This window comes from Lissotriton vulgaris, chromosome 5, assembly GCF_964263255.1.
Source record: "Lissotriton vulgaris chromosome 5, aLisVul1.2, whole genome shotgun sequence".
Classification (NCBI taxonomy): domain Eukaryota; kingdom Metazoa; phylum Chordata; class Amphibia; order Caudata; family Salamandridae; genus Lissotriton; species Lissotriton vulgaris.
The window spans coordinates 417604431-417621731 of NC_141693.1; the positions used below are offsets into that span (position 1 = coordinate 417604431).

At 41.7% G+C, this 17301-nt stretch overlaps 1 protein-coding gene across 1 annotated transcript in view; it reads left to right on the forward strand.

The window, feature by feature from the left end:
* Nucleotides 1-17301, forward strand: part of LOC147710990 (uncharacterized) — a 151037-nt gene that overhangs the window by 91593 nt on the left and 42143 nt on the right. The window contains exons 10-11 of the mRNA XM_086920088.1: nt 10866-11009; nt 12534-12617. Coding sequence (XP_086776214.1) covers nt 10866-11009; nt 12534-12617 — 228 coding nt within the window. The remainder of the gene's footprint in view (nt 1-10865; nt 11010-12533; nt 12618-17301) is intronic.

Consider the following 17301-nt stretch of genomic DNA (forward strand, 5'->3'; position numbering starts at 1 on the left):
TCCAGGGGATCAATAGCGCTTTTGGGTGGGTCAATAGCTCCATTAGTTCCGCCCTATAGGCAAGAAGTTTGTTGCTACTCCACAGCCTTCGCCAGAAGGCTATGGGTCTCAAGCCTAGTTCGTCAGCTATGGGACGCAAACCCAGATCTAGCCTCAGGGGGAGGAGCGGGGTGCTGGGCGGAAGTGCGACTATCTGTCTGATGAATTTATTCTCTGTTAGGACAGACTACGACAAGATGTGTGTCCCCACAATTCCGCCCCATACATAGTAGCACCCCTGGCTTGCGCCTTGTAGATCTGGATGAGCGGCCCCAGTGGTCGGTATGTGGAACCATTTAACATCCGCGCGATACCCCCTGTGGTCTGTATCAATTTTAGATTGGCCCTGCTCTGGTGTGATCCCCAAGACATAGTTTCATTGAGAGTTACGCCAAGGTAGTCAAAGGTGGAAACTCTCTCGAGCCGGGAGGCTCCCAATAGCGGATTTGGCCGCGATTTATGACTTGGGTTCAGAACCATAAACTTAGTTTTGGCCGCATTAATTTCTAAGCCTCTATCAATGCAAAAGGCCACGAATGAATAGAGGATCCTCTGTATCCCCATTGGGGTTTTGGACAGCAGCAGGGTGTCGTCTGCAAACATAATTGCAGGCACCCTACTGCCGTTCAACTTGGGGGCGTCAGTGTATTCAGTGGCATTTAGGTGGGCGATCACCCGGTTGACAAAGAGGCAGAACAGGGTCGGTGCCAGCACACAACCCTGTCTAACCCCTCGGTCAACTGGGAATCTATCGTCAGAGCCCCGGACCTCCCGCACCTCACTCGAGCATAGTTATTGTCATGCAATCTCTGCAAGATTACCAGGATGTCCGGGGGAACGGCCATCTCAGCCAAGACGCTCCACAGTTTCCCTCTGGGCAGCAAGTCGAAAGCGGCCCGCAGATCCACAAAGATTGTGTATAGGCTGCCACCCTCGAATACCGCTGCCCTCCAGTAAATGATATTCAATCGGAACACCTGGTCTACTGTGGAAACACCCTTTCTAAATCCCGCCTGGTACGGGCTAAGGACACCCAACTCTTCTGCCCAATCTTGGAGCCGGTTCAACAATACCCTACCAAACAGCTTCTGTGCCACATCGATTAGACTGATTGGTCTGCAGTTGGCTGGGAGAAGAGGCGAGCCCTTTTTGAAAATAGGGACCACCTCCGCCCCCAGCCAAGTACTGGGGATTTCCATACCGCTGAGAACTCCATTGAACAACGCGGCAAGGTAGGGCGCCCAAACATTGGGCTCCTGCTTAAACTGGTCCCCGGGTAGGCCGTCCAATCCTGGCGCCTTTCCCGAGGTGAGTCCTGCTATTGCAACCCTAACCTCGCCCAGTGTTATTGGATCTCCCTCATAGTCAGGCCAACCAGCACCGGTGTCAATGGTAGGTTCTCCCGGTTCAGAGCTATAAAGGGATTGAAAGTGTGCCTGCCACACCTCTGGTGCAATATTTGGCTCAATTGCCGAGTGGAGATTCCCCGACCCCCTGCTTACTATTCTCCAAAACATTCGGTGATCTTTTGTCACTAGGGACTTAGTGAGCTCTTCCCATTGATTCTCTTCCCATTCGGTTTTGGCGTGGGCAGTGAGTTTTTTATATGCCCGTCCACGTTCTCTTAGCTGTTCCCCGCCTAGACCCTCCTTGATCGCTCTAAGGAGTTCCCCCTTTGCTCTTCTACAGGCTACGTTGTACCATGAGGATTTATATGGCTGCCCCCTCCTTGAGTTCTGCACGTTGCTAAAGAGGACGGGAGTCGCAGCCTTTATAAGATCCTCGTGGGCCTGGTGTAGTTTGGCCTGTGAGTCTTTATTTCCCACCTCGGTAGCCAAGTCTCCCACAGTTTCCAGAATGGGGATTATCCCTGCATAAAGCCTCTGGAGTTTTTCCTCACTTGATGCCAGTTGTTCCTACCTGATCCTTCTCCTGTTGTTTTCCAGTAGAAGTTCAGGTTTAATCCCCTCCCCAGATGCCGCACGGGTTAGGCGGCCGGGGTGGGTGAGGTCGAGTTCAAGGTCATTGTGATCACTGTCTAGCCTTTCCATAACCCTAAAGTCCCGAATAGCTGGCCAGTTCGCTATCTGTACCAGGACATAATCCAAGCGAGATTCTCTTCCCACTCTGTTATAGGTGGTTCTGCTAGGTATGTCAGATCTAATACGCCCATTACAGGCTCTAATTCCAAACTTTAGGGTAAGGGCTGTGATCTGCAATGCTACAGGAGTCCATGCCTTTGGGGGGTGGAGCTTCTACCGTGGGCACTGACCACCTGGCCTCTTCTTCCATTGGAAAACCCTCTAACAGGCCTGGTAATGGCTCAAAATGGGAGTTTAAGTCCCCTCCCACTACATAGGGTAGATCACTTGGTATTTCGGATAAATAATCCGAAAGTTCGTCTATGGTGGACGATTCCCTGGCAATTCCAACTGGCCTAGAATAGATGTTTATTAGGGCAAGTCTCGCTTGATTTGGCCAGGACAATAGAACCACAAGGATGTCATCGGAAGGGACCGGTAACCGTGTAGCCTCACAGCCTAGGTGGGATGCCACCCAGGTTGTGAGCCCGCCTGAAGGGCGTCCTTTGCCCTCCCACCTGGCCGGGATAAAAAATGACTGATAACCTTTATGCCCATAGTCTTCCCTTGCCCAGGTCTCCTGGAACATACAAACATCCCCAGTCTCAATATAAGTTTCCCAATCTTGAGCAGCCAGCTTGTTAGCTAATCCGGCCACGTTCCACCAAATTAGTCTCAAATGTTCAATGGATGGAGTTTCCGGGATGGGAGAATGGGGGGTGACAGTTCCAGGTGTTGGACCAGTTATTGCATCAAGAACATTGACCACGACGGATTCAGATGGCTCAAGGAGATTACAAGAACCATTGTCCCAGGTCTCGAAGTTATTGGTGGACAGTCAATCAACCCCATCAAGCCCGCTCAAACAGTTAAAGCGGTTGAAATGGAAATAGGGTGTATCCGGCGGCTGGTAATTTGGACGTCGGACATATTCTTTGTATCTTGGTCTCCGTTCCACCCTTGTCCAGTTTCTCTGTGGCCGATCATCGTACATGCGGATGGGTGGGAAAAAGAAGGAGACTGGCAAGGTCTGTATGGTGGAATCCAATGATCTGTTTGAGCCAGCGCAGATTTGTAAAACAGTGCAAGGGTCCCTGAAAGTCACCATTATACAGTCCCCCATAATTGTTTTCCTCGTCTTCCCCAACCATGGCACCCTTCTAACCATTATGATCTCATTATTAAAGTGTGGTGGTAGGGGTCTGTTCCAATTAAGCCATTTAATGACTTTCTTCTTGAGGGATTGGAAATCTTCGTTTTCACCCCTTTGTAGAGAGGGGGCACCCGCTAAAACCACCATAAGAGTATTGGCTTCCGGTGGCAGATCTGGTCTCCGCGGTCTTTGGGCGGGCTGGCCAGGAGGGGGAGAGGGAATACTAGCAATGGGGGGAAACCCATGATTTATGCCGGGCTCTAGATTGAGGAGGGCCGGGTCTATTAACTGAGGAGGCATGTTATTTGAGATGCTTCGTGGGGTCGGGACTGGAATAGCCATAAGTGACTGCAAGGGGGGGGGCAGTAGTAGAGCCCTGTGGAGCTCCCACATTGGCGCGCTGTGAGTCTCCTATGTTGGAAGGGGGATTTTGTTTGTTAGGGAGAGCTCCTGTGGGGGGATTGGGCCCCATGGTTCTGGTCTGCTTGCTGACCGAGGTGTTCAGGGTAGTTAGAGTTGCCTCTAAGATGGTAAGCCTGATCTCTACTTTTTTCAAGCTTTCACTAATGGGCTGCAAGAGTGAACGGAGTAGAAATTCTATGCTCCCTGTGGATATAAGAGGGGGAGCTTCATTGGATGGATTAGCCCCTGAGTCACTACTCGTAACAGCAGTGATAGCGCTTGTATCCTTGGTAGAAATAGTGTTCACATTATCTCTAACCCTAACAGGGGTGAGTGCAGGCTTGTGTTTTTTACCAAAATCTAAGTGGGAAATTTTGGTTTTCCCCTGTCCCTTCATCGTCTGTCTTCTACGCTTGCTGGGTGGGGGCCATGCAATTCCACCACAACAGTGTGTTTGGGTTTATTTTTCTTGGTTTTATTTAGAGGGGGGGTTTGGGTGACCAGATCAACAGCCATGTTAGTAGAGGTTGAAGGTGGTATAGCCTCCGTAATCTCTTCGGACAGTGTACCCTGCGTGGTGATACTATCCCTTAGCAGTAGGGTGACGCCATCTTGAGTTGATGGATCCTGACTGTCATTGGGGATGCCTTCCTCTTGGGAGATAGGATAGGGAATTATCTCGCTAAGGGATCTGGTTTTCATGATTTCAATTGAGCGGCGGCGTTCTGCCCTACGCTTCTCCAAGGAGCTTTCTTTACCCCCTTCTCCCTTAGCGGATTTAAAATAATTGTCCAGAGTCCCGGTGTTACTCCCCCCCACCCTTGATGGAGTTTCACATAGTGCAGGTGAGGGCATGGTAGTGGTCTATTCCTTGGCTCGGCTACTATCGGAAAGGAGCCGGCGAAAGAGAGTGGGCCCAGCCCAGCCTCCTGCAGCCCCTGACGGCCACAGACGGTCCCGCCCTTGTCCCGGGCTTCTCCTGGCGCCCTCCCGCGCGCTCCAGCGCAGCGGGAAAAGCTGCTCCTAATAAAGGAGGAAGGTGTTCAGGGGGCGGGGCAAGCAGGGAAAGCGTCCAGGTGCAGGTGATGATGTCAGCGCAGGGACTCCTGGGCAATGGAGTCCCTGATCCTCACCTGGCGCTCGCAGCCCTGCTCTCCGCAGTTCCAGCTATTCCCAGTCACAGCGAGCAACAACGATGCGCCCAAGCACACGGGCGAAGCGGGACCCGCGAAGCGGGTTCCGAGAGGTCTGGCGGTGAAAAGAGCAGCCCCAGCAGGAAGGACCTCACACGATGAGAGCTCACGCTCAGAAGTCTGCAAGTATCATTTAATTGGATCAACCTCTTTCAACTATAAATGTAAGCACCTTGGAAACACCAATGAGTTTTGTTTGACCTAGTAAATTCTAATGACGACTTATTTCCCTAAGCTCAATTTGTGTTTAGTACTGCTTACAACAAATTGTCATCAGAGACCTATGGTACCATAGGCACGCATTTGGTAATAAGCCAAGAAATTCTGCTGGCAATCCCTTTCACGTGGTTAGGGGAAAGGGGACGGGAATTGAGAGTGAGTGGAATAGGTACTCTGCCAGACCCTGAACTTATAATACGTTTATGAGTTACTCTTTGCAAATGTCTGTAAATTGCATATTTTTGTCTATATATGTAAAAAAATGTGCTGTAAAAAGTTCCTCTAAAATTAAGTATTTGTGTCCATTTCGAAACAAAAAAACATTGAGGGAGACCATCCTTCCCCAACAACACTTAACAGTGTTGCCCTTGCTCCCTGTGCCCACTTGGTGCAATATGCTGCTGGCATTATGATTTTTTGCAGGGCTAGTTTAAGTTTACAGTGTATCCATTCCTTGATCCCCATACAGAAAGTACATGCCAGCGCTGCTCCCATGAGTGATTTGGCTGAAGAGACGGGAACCTGGAAACTTCAGCCCACATAACTCATGGCAGACATTACATACTAGAGAACAGTTGTGTGTGCATCGCTCTAATAAAGACATGGGGCTTGACTCAAACAGTGATTGCCCACCTGCATTTGTGGCACGACCCTCCGTCAGCTTCTGATTGAAAGTGATGCACATTTGGAAGGTTGTGCGTGTGTGTGTGTGGTATGTTATGTTATGTTGAAAGCTTGTATAGCGCCTGGTTACTCCAGTTCGGAGTGTCCCCACGCTGAATTCCATACATATACAGCATACATAGTCAATCTCTAGCCATGTTTCTGAATATTTATTGAACTATTAACCTCTGTATTTATGCAATTTTGTATTTTGTGATACTTTAATGTACTGTATACATAAATTGTAATGTATTGTGACACACGAGTAATATAATGTGCACAATAACAATATAACCCAAATATTAATAAAGAAATTCTTATGAATATATGTTCCAGTTTGTATTGTGTATCCATATCCAGCACTATTTGTTGTCAGTATAAGTCCACCTGTCACACAGGTTCCTAAATTTTTGTCTTAGCACACAGTATATTGATCCCGATTTAGGAACTATAGTCGGGGATACCTCCTATCTTTACACACACACCCACGCTGAATTCCGACAGGACTGAGATACTTAAAAAGAAGTCTGGGTGGACACTACTGTTGATTTAGACTTTTCCTGAATAACCAGGGGGCATATTACCAAGGGCCCTTATCGCCGCTTTAGCTGGACTTTTTCCCGCTAAAGCGGCGATAATTTGATCGCCCTATTACCAAGCTGTCGCTAACACCAGTTAGCGACAGCTAATAGGCGATTGCGAGCATCTTGGGGCCCGCTTTGCATGTCAGCAATATTTATCGTTAATGAATAGTTAATGACATGCAAAGTGGGCCTGCCAAGATGTTAGCGACTGAAAACAGTCGCTAACATCGCTATCTCCTATTACCTACAAAGGCGTAGTTTTGGAAATATTCACGCTAAGCGCGAATATCTCCAAAAGCTAACACCTGCTCAGAGCAGTTCTTAGCCATGTTATCCAATGGGAGGTGGATAACATGGCTAAGAGCATTGTCACGATAATGTGTGAATATCGCTGTATTTTCAGCGATATTCACGCATTTCGAATGATTTTTATCGTTTCTGAGATAAACCTTGATGATAGCAAGGTATCTCAGCGATAAAAATCGTCGTAGCGCGGCGATAAAATTATTCCCGCTAACCCTGATTAGCGATAAATATCGCTATTTCTAGGTAATATGCCCCCAGGTTTTAAGGTGTTTTCAGAAAGCTGTTTCAGAGGGCTCCAGTCTGAGATGTGAGGGAAGTGAGTTCCACTGTTTGGCTGCCAGGAACCTAAACGAGTTACCACCAAACCGCTTTCTGTTAAATTTGGGGACACTGACAAGTCCTGTTCCAGCAGATCTTAGACAGCGCATAGGATGGCATGGTCAGATCATCAGAAGAAGGTATCTCAGGCCTTTGCCCTGTAATATTCTGTAAACATAATATAGGGCTTTGAAGGATATCTTTTTCTCAATAGGGAGCCAGTGAAGTGTTTCCAGGGCTCGCCCTGTGGGGGCAAATTTAGGGATGTTCAACAGCACACGTCCTGCCGCCTTTTGCACCCTCTAAAGCATATGTATGCTCCTCTTGGAAGCCCCAAATAAAGGACGTTGTAATAGTCCATTCTAGGAGCCACAAGGGCTTGGTCCGTCAGTTTTTTGGGCAGTCTGGAATAAGCCCTAGGATTTTCCTGATCATTTTTAGGATCCCAAAAGAGGTACCTGTAAGAGTGGAGATTTGGTCCGAGAGTTGAACCAAACTCCAAGGTTTTTAACTTTGTGGTTCGGGGGTGGTGGGGAACCCATCTCAATGGGCCACCAGATCAAGGACAAAATAGATGATTGCTTCCCCACCACTAAAATATCAGTTTTACTGGCACTTAATCTCAGGCAGCTGTTTTCATCTAGTTAGCCAAGTTAGCTAGGCAAATCTTAAAATACTCTGCCGCTTGGCCGTTGACCTGGGCCAAGGTAAGAAGCAATTGTGTGTTGTACTCATAAGACACCATCTGCACTCCATGTTTTTCCGAAAGGTCTGCCAACGGGCGCATATACATATTAAAGAGGTTCAGGCTCAAAGCTGAGCCCTGAGGCACGCCCTGTTTCAACTGTTGAGTGGTCGAAACAAATGATTGTAGGGTGACTTGGATGGTGTGACCCTCCAGAAAATTAGCCAGCAAACCCAATGCCGTGCCACACACCCCTGCACTGTGTACAAAAGCAAACCATGAATGTCAGTATCAAAAGCGGCACTCATGTCGAGCATGACTAGAGCAGCCATTTGACTGTCGTCTGCTATTTTGCAGGTAGATTCAGATGCGAGAAGCAGTGCAGATTCTGTCCAGAAAGGGGGTCTAAACCCAGATTGTCTCTCATGGAGAAGAGTCTCCTCCTCCACAAACTGCATGAGTTGTTGATTAACACATTTCTCAGCATTTTTACAAAGAAAGGCGGTAATGATATATGTCTGAGGTTTTCCGGCAGCGAAGGGTCTAGAGTTGGTTTCTTCATAAGCAGAATCATCATAGCGTGTTTCCACCCTATGGGAACACGCCCAAACAGAACAATAGATTTGGCAGCTCAGTAAGTACTGGTGCAATGGCTTCTCTGCCCAGTTCTAGATCGCCAGGGACGCGTGGTCCAGAGGAGATGTAGACTTAACTTTCAGCATCAGACTATTGGTTTCAGCCTCCGAAATAGGTTTAAAGTTAGGGAGCTTGCCTGCAGCAGCTAATGGAGAACAGGCCACGGTTGTCAGCTGAAATGTCTTGGCTCTCTCAGGGAAGGAGGCGCAGATGTTGTTAATTTTATCTAAGAAGGATTGTGCAATCTGATCGCAAAGACCAGTTGAAGATGTAATTGACGCAGCTGTACAGTCTAAAGAGGTTACAGTTTTAAATATCTGGAAGAGTTCCCTCAACAAATTTTTGGATTGTTTAATTTTCTGAGCGTTATAGTTTGCACGGGTATGTCTGAGATTTTTGTGATAGTTTTTCAGGGCTGCAAGATAGACATTTTTATGGCGCTCATCATACTCTTTGCGCCACGTGTGTGTGTGTGTGTGTGTGTGGGTGTGTGTGTGTGTGTGTGTGTAGAGGGTGCATGTTTGAATGGTTAGATTTCATATCCAAAGGCATGAGGTTACTTCTTTGCATGCAATTTATTATTCAATATGCAATGCTAGGTACTTGTACTTGTGTGTTTTATGAAATGGATGTATTCTTACGTTGACAATCTGTAGACTTTAAATGTAAAGATTATTTATTTGATTTTTGTACTGTTCCTGAGTAGGAATTTCCATCACACGTCCTGCAAATTCAACAGTGCTGAGGTTTAGTTTAATTTTAGTCTAATTTGTGTGATTTTATGACAGAACCCTTTCTTTAAAAATGGAGTCTTTATATGTTTAAAGATATCTGCCGGCAATTGTTTCACACTTTGTTTCCAGATACATTTGCATTATTTCCATCCATTAATTACTTTTAATGTTCCCAAAAAAGTATGCCTTACCTTATTTTTGATTTTATACAATTGCATGAAATTCGAAAAGTAAAACTATAAGATTTTTCTAGCTCACCTAAAGATGTATTATCTACATTTGAAATATTTATTGAATTTTGAGTAAATACTCTATATTCTAACCGTGGTATTTTAATCTTCAATCAGTAAGACAGCGATTTCTTCATTCATTCAAACTGCGAATCCTCATCTAGGTTGTATATCCTCAATATTGAGTAGGCAAACATTGTGGAACCTTAATTTAGTGGAAAAATATAGTGAGGCACAATATCGAAAGGTAAGTATGTATAGATTTTCCATACCTGACCCCACATATATCTATGTTGATGATTTATAAATATACATATCTTCAGCGTATGTAGAGTTAAGAATAGTAACCTTTCGATATTTAGTCCCTCAATATTTTGTCCATGATATTAAGATATCATGATAGTCCTATTCTTGATATTTAGGAGTACAATCAGCGTCTAGAAGTCCCATTTTGCATAAGAATTCTATTTTTCATATCACCTTTCTGTGCACCATCTAAATTAATCTAAACTCCACCTCGGTTTTGATGGTCATTTACATCCACCTCACATAAAATCGCATCAATTTGTGTCAGCTGTATTATTATGAGTTTTCTTAGTGCATGGTCTTTTTTAGACTTGAATTATTTCATGACGTGATCCTTCTAAGACTGCACGTTTTACCTGCAATTATAGCACATACATTTCAAGAGCGAGTGCCACTGTTTGTCAGTAGATGTTGGACGATGTATTATGGCTACTAACGCATTCCACATAGTTGTAATACACTGTTATCAGTTACAAATATCTAAATTTATGATCAGGGGCAGATTTTCATCATGATTGGTTAAATGCTTCAATGTTCAAGTGTCAGTTCTTCTATTGCTGCCTTTCTGGGTATTTTTTCTCCAGGCAAGACTTATACTTGGTTTCCAAAGTTAGTTTGTAATTTCGGCTGCAATGCAGTGGTCCACCTGGGGATTTTATAAAGTGTTTAACGGATTAGTATCCACAGAGGGTCAGAGGAAATTTCATAGGGAGCAATCATTGCAGCATTGATTTTGGCCTTCTACTTCACTTTATAAATATTCTTTTAAATGGACTCAACCTGTTGATAGTGTTTCTTTTTAGGAATGAAAGTGCATACAACTGCATTACTTTTGGCATAATATCTGCAAACAAAATTGCGCAACTCTTAGGTTTTCTAAATATTTCCTTAATTCTTGTTATGTAACACATGGTAATAGTTGTGTGCCTAGATTTAGATTTACATCAATCCGACGTACACTATTGAGTAATGAATTAACATTAAAATGGTATATTACTTACATTAATGATTGTGTACTTGGTCTCCTCTCTTGTCTAAAAATCACAGTATTAAAGTAAAACATGCAAAGATGTCATTCTGAATATAAATTAATAAATATTTGTACTGTTCTCTCACAGTCAAGAAAAACAGGTCATAATCAATGTACACATAACAATTAACCATCTGGTATCATCGAACGAAATTCTTCTTCTTCAATGACTGGTAAATTCTGTAGTTTTGTCTTGAATTGAAGAACAGTGAGGTCTGCGGTTATCACCCATTCATTTTGTATATCTTTGACATCATGTTAATCTTGTCTTCCCCAAACACTTTAGAAATCTGTATCAAATGCAACAGATTCTGAAAAGCTCCTGTTTAAGAGCATGCGCACAGCAGAGAATTCCTGGGAGAAACAGGAGAAAGTTGTTGCCCGACTGCGAGAGAGTCTGGCTACACTGAGGAAGGAAAATTCTGCTCAAGTGAGTGCACTAGGATAAAATTGAGTATCAGGAAACATCTTCTTTGTCTTGGAACAGAACCTGTATGCCCTAAGTATAAGTGAGTGATGGAAGTGTACAATGAAAGGTGTACACAAAGATGTGGTAAGAGAAGACAGTGGGTATGTGAATGACATAAATAATATCAGCACGGAAGCGTGAGTTAGAATGTATGGCGGGGGAAACAAAAATTAAATCAATATTGTATAAGACAAAGGAAGGAATGAGACAAGGCAAGAAGTGTAGATGAATTGTAAAATAAAGTGTTCAGAAAAAAAACAGGATCTCAAGTGAAAGTATGGTAGAGTTAAAAACATTGAAGGGGAAAATATTATGAGAATCAAACTGTTGTCAAAGTTAAAACCAGTTTGAAATGCAATCAGTTTTGAACTTCTTGGAAGAAGATAAAATTGACCTAAAAATAAATCCCTAATCTAGGCAAAATCCCCAGCAGAGATTCTTGAATACTCTTCTTCCATCTAACCAATATGGTTGCGTCAAAATATTCACTAGTCATCCACACGTGTACAGCACATCATAATTAATCTTAGGTGCTACATCTTAATGGAAAACTGAGTGCCGTCAGCTTATTAAACTAAGCATAAGTAATAATGCACAAACGTTATCCTTTGGGAACATGCCTTGGACAATCTGGGGACCAGCTGCCTCTTTTGTAATACAGGAAACAAAAGACTGTAGACATTTTAATATAGTAAAGTTATCTCCGAGTCTAATAAAGCACTGAGGAAACACATATACCCCAAGAGCCATTACTTCATTCATATCACTCCTTCCACCAAGGTCTTCAGAATGGAGGTGCAGGTATTTTAATTTTTGTGGCTCTCTGTGCCATCAAAAGACCCAGGTACTTCATAGCAGAGAGTAAAGGCTCACTGATAACAGAAGAAAACTGAACAGTGTCAATGCAACAGCTTGTGCGGCTTCAAAACAGGCAACAAACAGAGATTATTGCTTTTGTTACCACTCAAAAGCCAAAGTCTGGTACAGAGATGAGTAATATTTACTTTCTGGGCCATATTACATAAATTGCCCTGGTGGTGGCACAGGAGGCGTGTTTGTTTGTACCCCCAGGGCACATTTGTATTTGGGAATGGGCACTCACTCAGCCTTTCCTTCATTTAGATTTAGCGGCGGTGTGATTCTAAGGGGGCATTCCCTCCCTAACAAGGGGGTGTAGCATGAGTAATCCTGCTGCACCGTAGACTCCCTGAAGTCTAGTTTTCAACGCTGGAGTTTGTAATGATGTAAGGAAAGCAGGGAAGGGAGAGTTATCATGAAGTAGTGAAAGAGGCGTGTAATAAACTTAGAAAATATTAGCTAAGTGAATAAAACAAAGAAGAGAAAACATGAGCAACAGAGAATAAAGAAGGTAGAGGAAAGAATGTGGACGCTTCATAGAGGAATACTTTTATTGAAATTCTTGCCTGGAGTACTTAGACTTCTCCGCAATGGAAACATTTGTTCTCTCTCCTTCATTTTCTCCAGGTCCAAAAATCCCTTTCAGAAGCAAACAGAAAGGAGCAGGAGTTGATGTGGCGTCTCCTGCACGAACAGTCAGAGTTGAGAAAGGTGAGCAGATTTTACCTACCATCAATTTGCATTTCACTCTTCATATTATTAAGACTCGGTTCTGGGTCGAAAGGCGTTGTGCTGAATATATTTCCAACTGCAAATACAATTTTTGTTACCTGCGCTTAGTTGGAGGGCTTGTTTTTCACGATATGGAGGGTGCGTGATCTAATGCAATATGTGTTTATACGTTTCTTTTTCAATTCAGTACATGCTATTTTAATAATGCCTCCCTATTTATTCCCATGAAAAAAACTCGTTTGATAGTGCCAAAAGACTGCTAACATATCCAGATGCCCAGAGCCTATTGATCTCTGTCTATTAAACTGTTACTTCACGTTGTCCAATGCCATTTGAGGACCTCATACTGGCTAAATGCCTGACTAGTGATCATCAGCCATACACTCAGAGTTATTTAACAGTGCAGGTAATACAACAAGAGACAGGCTTTTAAACTCCACAATTTTTAGTCATACTGTACACTTAGGGGCATATGTACAAGCCCCTATCGCAACCACAACGTCACCTACATTGACGTTGTGGTGGTGATAGGGGCTGTGCCTTATGTACAAGGCAGCCTTAAGCCACTTAACGTGGCTTAACGCTGCATTGTACATAAGGCCACCTTTCACGCTATTGGTTAGTGTGAAAGGGGTGTGCAGTGGGTGTTGTGGTGGAATCTGACAAAATATCGATTACAAAAATATCTACCTACCAAAATATCGCAACAAAAATATTGATTACATTAATATCGAGATCCTGTCTCTAACAAGGTAAGTACAAAAATATCGAAAAAATAATATCGATGTCAAAAATATCGTTTTTTTAAAAATATCTTTTTTTTAATGAAAAAACATGGAATATTAACAAAATAATACTTATACATTTAATAAACATAGTTAAATATGTATTATAATATTTAAAATTAATAAATAATGTAATAAAAACTATTAATAATAAAGATATAATACATAGTATATACTTCATTAATAATACCTCTAATAAATTATTTTAATAACTTATAAATAAATGAAAATATAATAAATTACAAATTAATTTATATACATCAAATAATAATATAAATAACAATTAATAAAAATGTAAAACAATTAAAATAAATTAAATACATTTTGGATAGCGTACGGGTACAAATTACTATTCCCACTCCAGGGAGTGCAACAGTAGGGAAAGTGTTGGATAGCGTAGGGGTAACAATTACTATTCCAACTCCAGAGAGTGCAACTGTAGGGAAAGTGTTGGATAGCGTAGGGGTAAAAATTACTATTTCCACTCCAGAGAGTGCAACAGTAGGGAAAGTGTTGGATAGCGTAGGGGTAACAATTACCATTCCCATCCCAGAGAGTGCAACAGTAGGGAAAGTGTTGGATAGCGTAGGGGTAAAAATTACTATTCCAACTCCAGAGAGTGCAACAGTAGAAAAAGTGTTGGATAGCGTAGAGGTAACAATTACTATTCCCACCCCAGAGAGTGCAACAGTAGGGAAAATGTTGGATAGCGTAGGGGTAAACATTACTATTCCAACTCCAGAGAGTGCCACAGTAGAGAAAGTGTTGGATAGCGTAGAGGTAACAATTACTGTTCCCACCCCAGAGAGTGCAACAGTAGGGAAAATGTTGGATAGCGTAGGGGTAAAAATTACTATTCCAACTCCAGAGAGTGCAACAGTAGGGAAAGTGTTGGATAGCGTAGGGGTAACAATTACTATTCCCACTCCAGAGAGTGCAACAGTAGGGAAAGTGTTGGATAGCGTAGGGGTAAAAATTACTATTCCAACTCCAGAGAGTGCAACAGTAGGGAAACTGTTGGATAGCTTAGGGGTAAAAATAACATACTTATAAATAAATGTATTTTTTAAATAATAAAAAACTTAACTATTAAATAAATATAAACCATTTACAAACACCAATACATAATTATTAAAAACATGATTAGCAAAATATATTTAAATAAAAAAATTATTAAAAATACCATTTAATAATATTTAATTACCAATTAATAATTAATTAACAATTATATAATTAACAAAACAATTAAAATAAATTTCCTTAATTACTTTTAAATAACTTCCCACCCTATTCCCCCATAAACCTACAGAACATAATTATCAATTAATTAAAATGAATTACCAATAAATTAAAAATAATTACCAATTAATTAAAATTAATTTATAATTCCTACTAATTAATAATTAATTTAACATAATTAAAATATTCCCACCCTATTCCCCTATAAACCCACAACCCGCTACAGAACATAATTATCAATTATCCAATTACTTAAAATTAATTACCAATTAATTAAAAATAATTACCAATTAATAAAAATTAATTTATAATTCCTACTTATTATTAATTAATTTAACATAATTAAATTACTTCCCACCCTATTCCCCTATAAACCCACAACCCGCTACAGTACTAAAATACAAAATTACATAAAAATAAATGAAAAACATTATAAATACATAATAATATACACAAAAATAATATACAAATCGATATTAGTAACATCGAAATTATTAACATCGATATTACTAACATCGATATTTAACACTTCGATATTACTAATATCGATATTAAATCTATAGATATTACTTACCTTCTATATTATGTCCCTTCAATATTTAAACTTCGATATTATTGTATATCAATATTTAAATATCGATATTTTGTCTGCACACTGTTGTGGTGGGCGTTCCACTGCAACACCCATTCATTTTGATGCAGCCCCCTATGTACAAGGAGGCAGCGCCAAAATTAAGACCAGGTAAAAACTGGTCTTAAGATTGCGAAACAAGGAAAAATGCATTATTTCTCCACGTTTCTGATTTTTCCTGTGTGCTGCCTTGCGAAGCACACATGGAAAAAGCAAATTGCCATGGTTTGTTTATGTACAGGAAGGTGTACCTTCCTGTACATGAAGTAGAACGCATGAAAGTGATAGGATGGCATTTCTAGGAATGTTTATGTGCAGGAAGGGACACCTTCCTACACATAAAAAATCCTCCCCTGCATGCAGACACCCTTGCACTCTGGTGCACCGGCGCCTGCATTGGCGCTTAGTTGCTAAACTTAGTGCCATCGCAGGGGGGAATGCAAGGCTGCACCACATTTTTGTAAATATGTTGCAGCCTTGCATTTCAGAAGTGAAGGAGAGAGGCGTTAAGCCAAGAAGGCTAAAGCTTCTCTCCTCCACGTCCCTGTCCATATCCTCCTTAGCTTTGATTGTGGTAGTGAATATCAAAGGCAGAAGATCAAGGGATCACAAAGTCGTGGCCAGACTATCAAGGGACAAAATATCAAGGAGGTAAATTCACAGATGGAGGTATGAGAGGTATGAGTTTACAATCCTTACTGCCCTATCTACACTCCCTGGAGGTATGTATATATATATATATATATATATATATATATATATATATATATATATATATATATATATATATATATATATATATATTTATATATATATATATATATTTATCACAACAACTTGGCTCGTATCTGGTTGACCCCTGGCGCGTCTCCTATTGGTGCGAGTTCCTCGGCAGAGACCCGGCGAATTCAATCATCCACTCCTCCTTATGCCAGGAAATGAACACGCACTCGTAAGGATCTCACTTCCCAATTTCTTTTATTTATCCAAAGTTCTCAAGATCGATTTAATTACCAACGCGTTTCACCGCCAACTGACAGCTTGATCACGGTCAATGTTAGATCAATCCACTAACTTCCTTTAAGGAGTGTTTAAACAAAGCCACATGATTGTTACGTGACTTCCTGTCATTACAACTTGGAATTATGGGCATCGTAGTTCTTTTCATATGTACACGCATTGTATTTACAAACACCTTGTTTACTACTCATACAATCATTTTTTGAACATCATTTAACACAATATTGTTGAAGTTATTTGGGTGTTTTTACAGATCCTGGTTCTTTAACACTGTACATTTCCCCAATGTTCATACATTTGTTACATCATTGCCCGAATTCCGGGTTATATCATAGTAGTATACGTCGGGTGACGCCCTCTAGTGGGCCTATTCGCCGATCTTAAATTAACGCCCTCCAGTGGGCATGAAGTGCTACCATTCTAATCACAAATATCAACTGAGTTGACCCAATTTTGAGTAGTTCTAATTTTACAATTGGTTCTATTGTGTTTGTCTGTTGCCCATATATTTGTGTGTCATATTACGGAAGAAAAGTTTTTTATATACAATTTATGAGTCCCTTTTCCCAATCTAATTGTTTCACAGTTAGGTATTTAGTCTGTTCGTCTTTGTTATTTACAGTTATTTACAGGTGTACATAGAGTTCTTCGCTCTGGTTCAGACCGTCAGGATGTAGAGTTCTGAAATTCAATATTTGACGTGACTCTCTGCATCTTAATTTCCGCTCTCTGTCCCCCCCTCTCTCATGAGGGACAATGGTTTCCAACGCATAGAATTTTAAAAGTTTCCAGTCCCAATTGTGTGCAGCCTCCATATGTTTTGCTATGGCGTTTCCTCTATCTTTGTTCGCCGTTGCCCTTATGTGTTCTAGAATTCGCAATTTTAGTTCTTTTTTTGTGCTGCCGATATATTTTAATGCACAGGGACATTCTATTACGTAAACTACATATTCTGTTTTGCAGTTTATCAGCTGATATAATGATATAA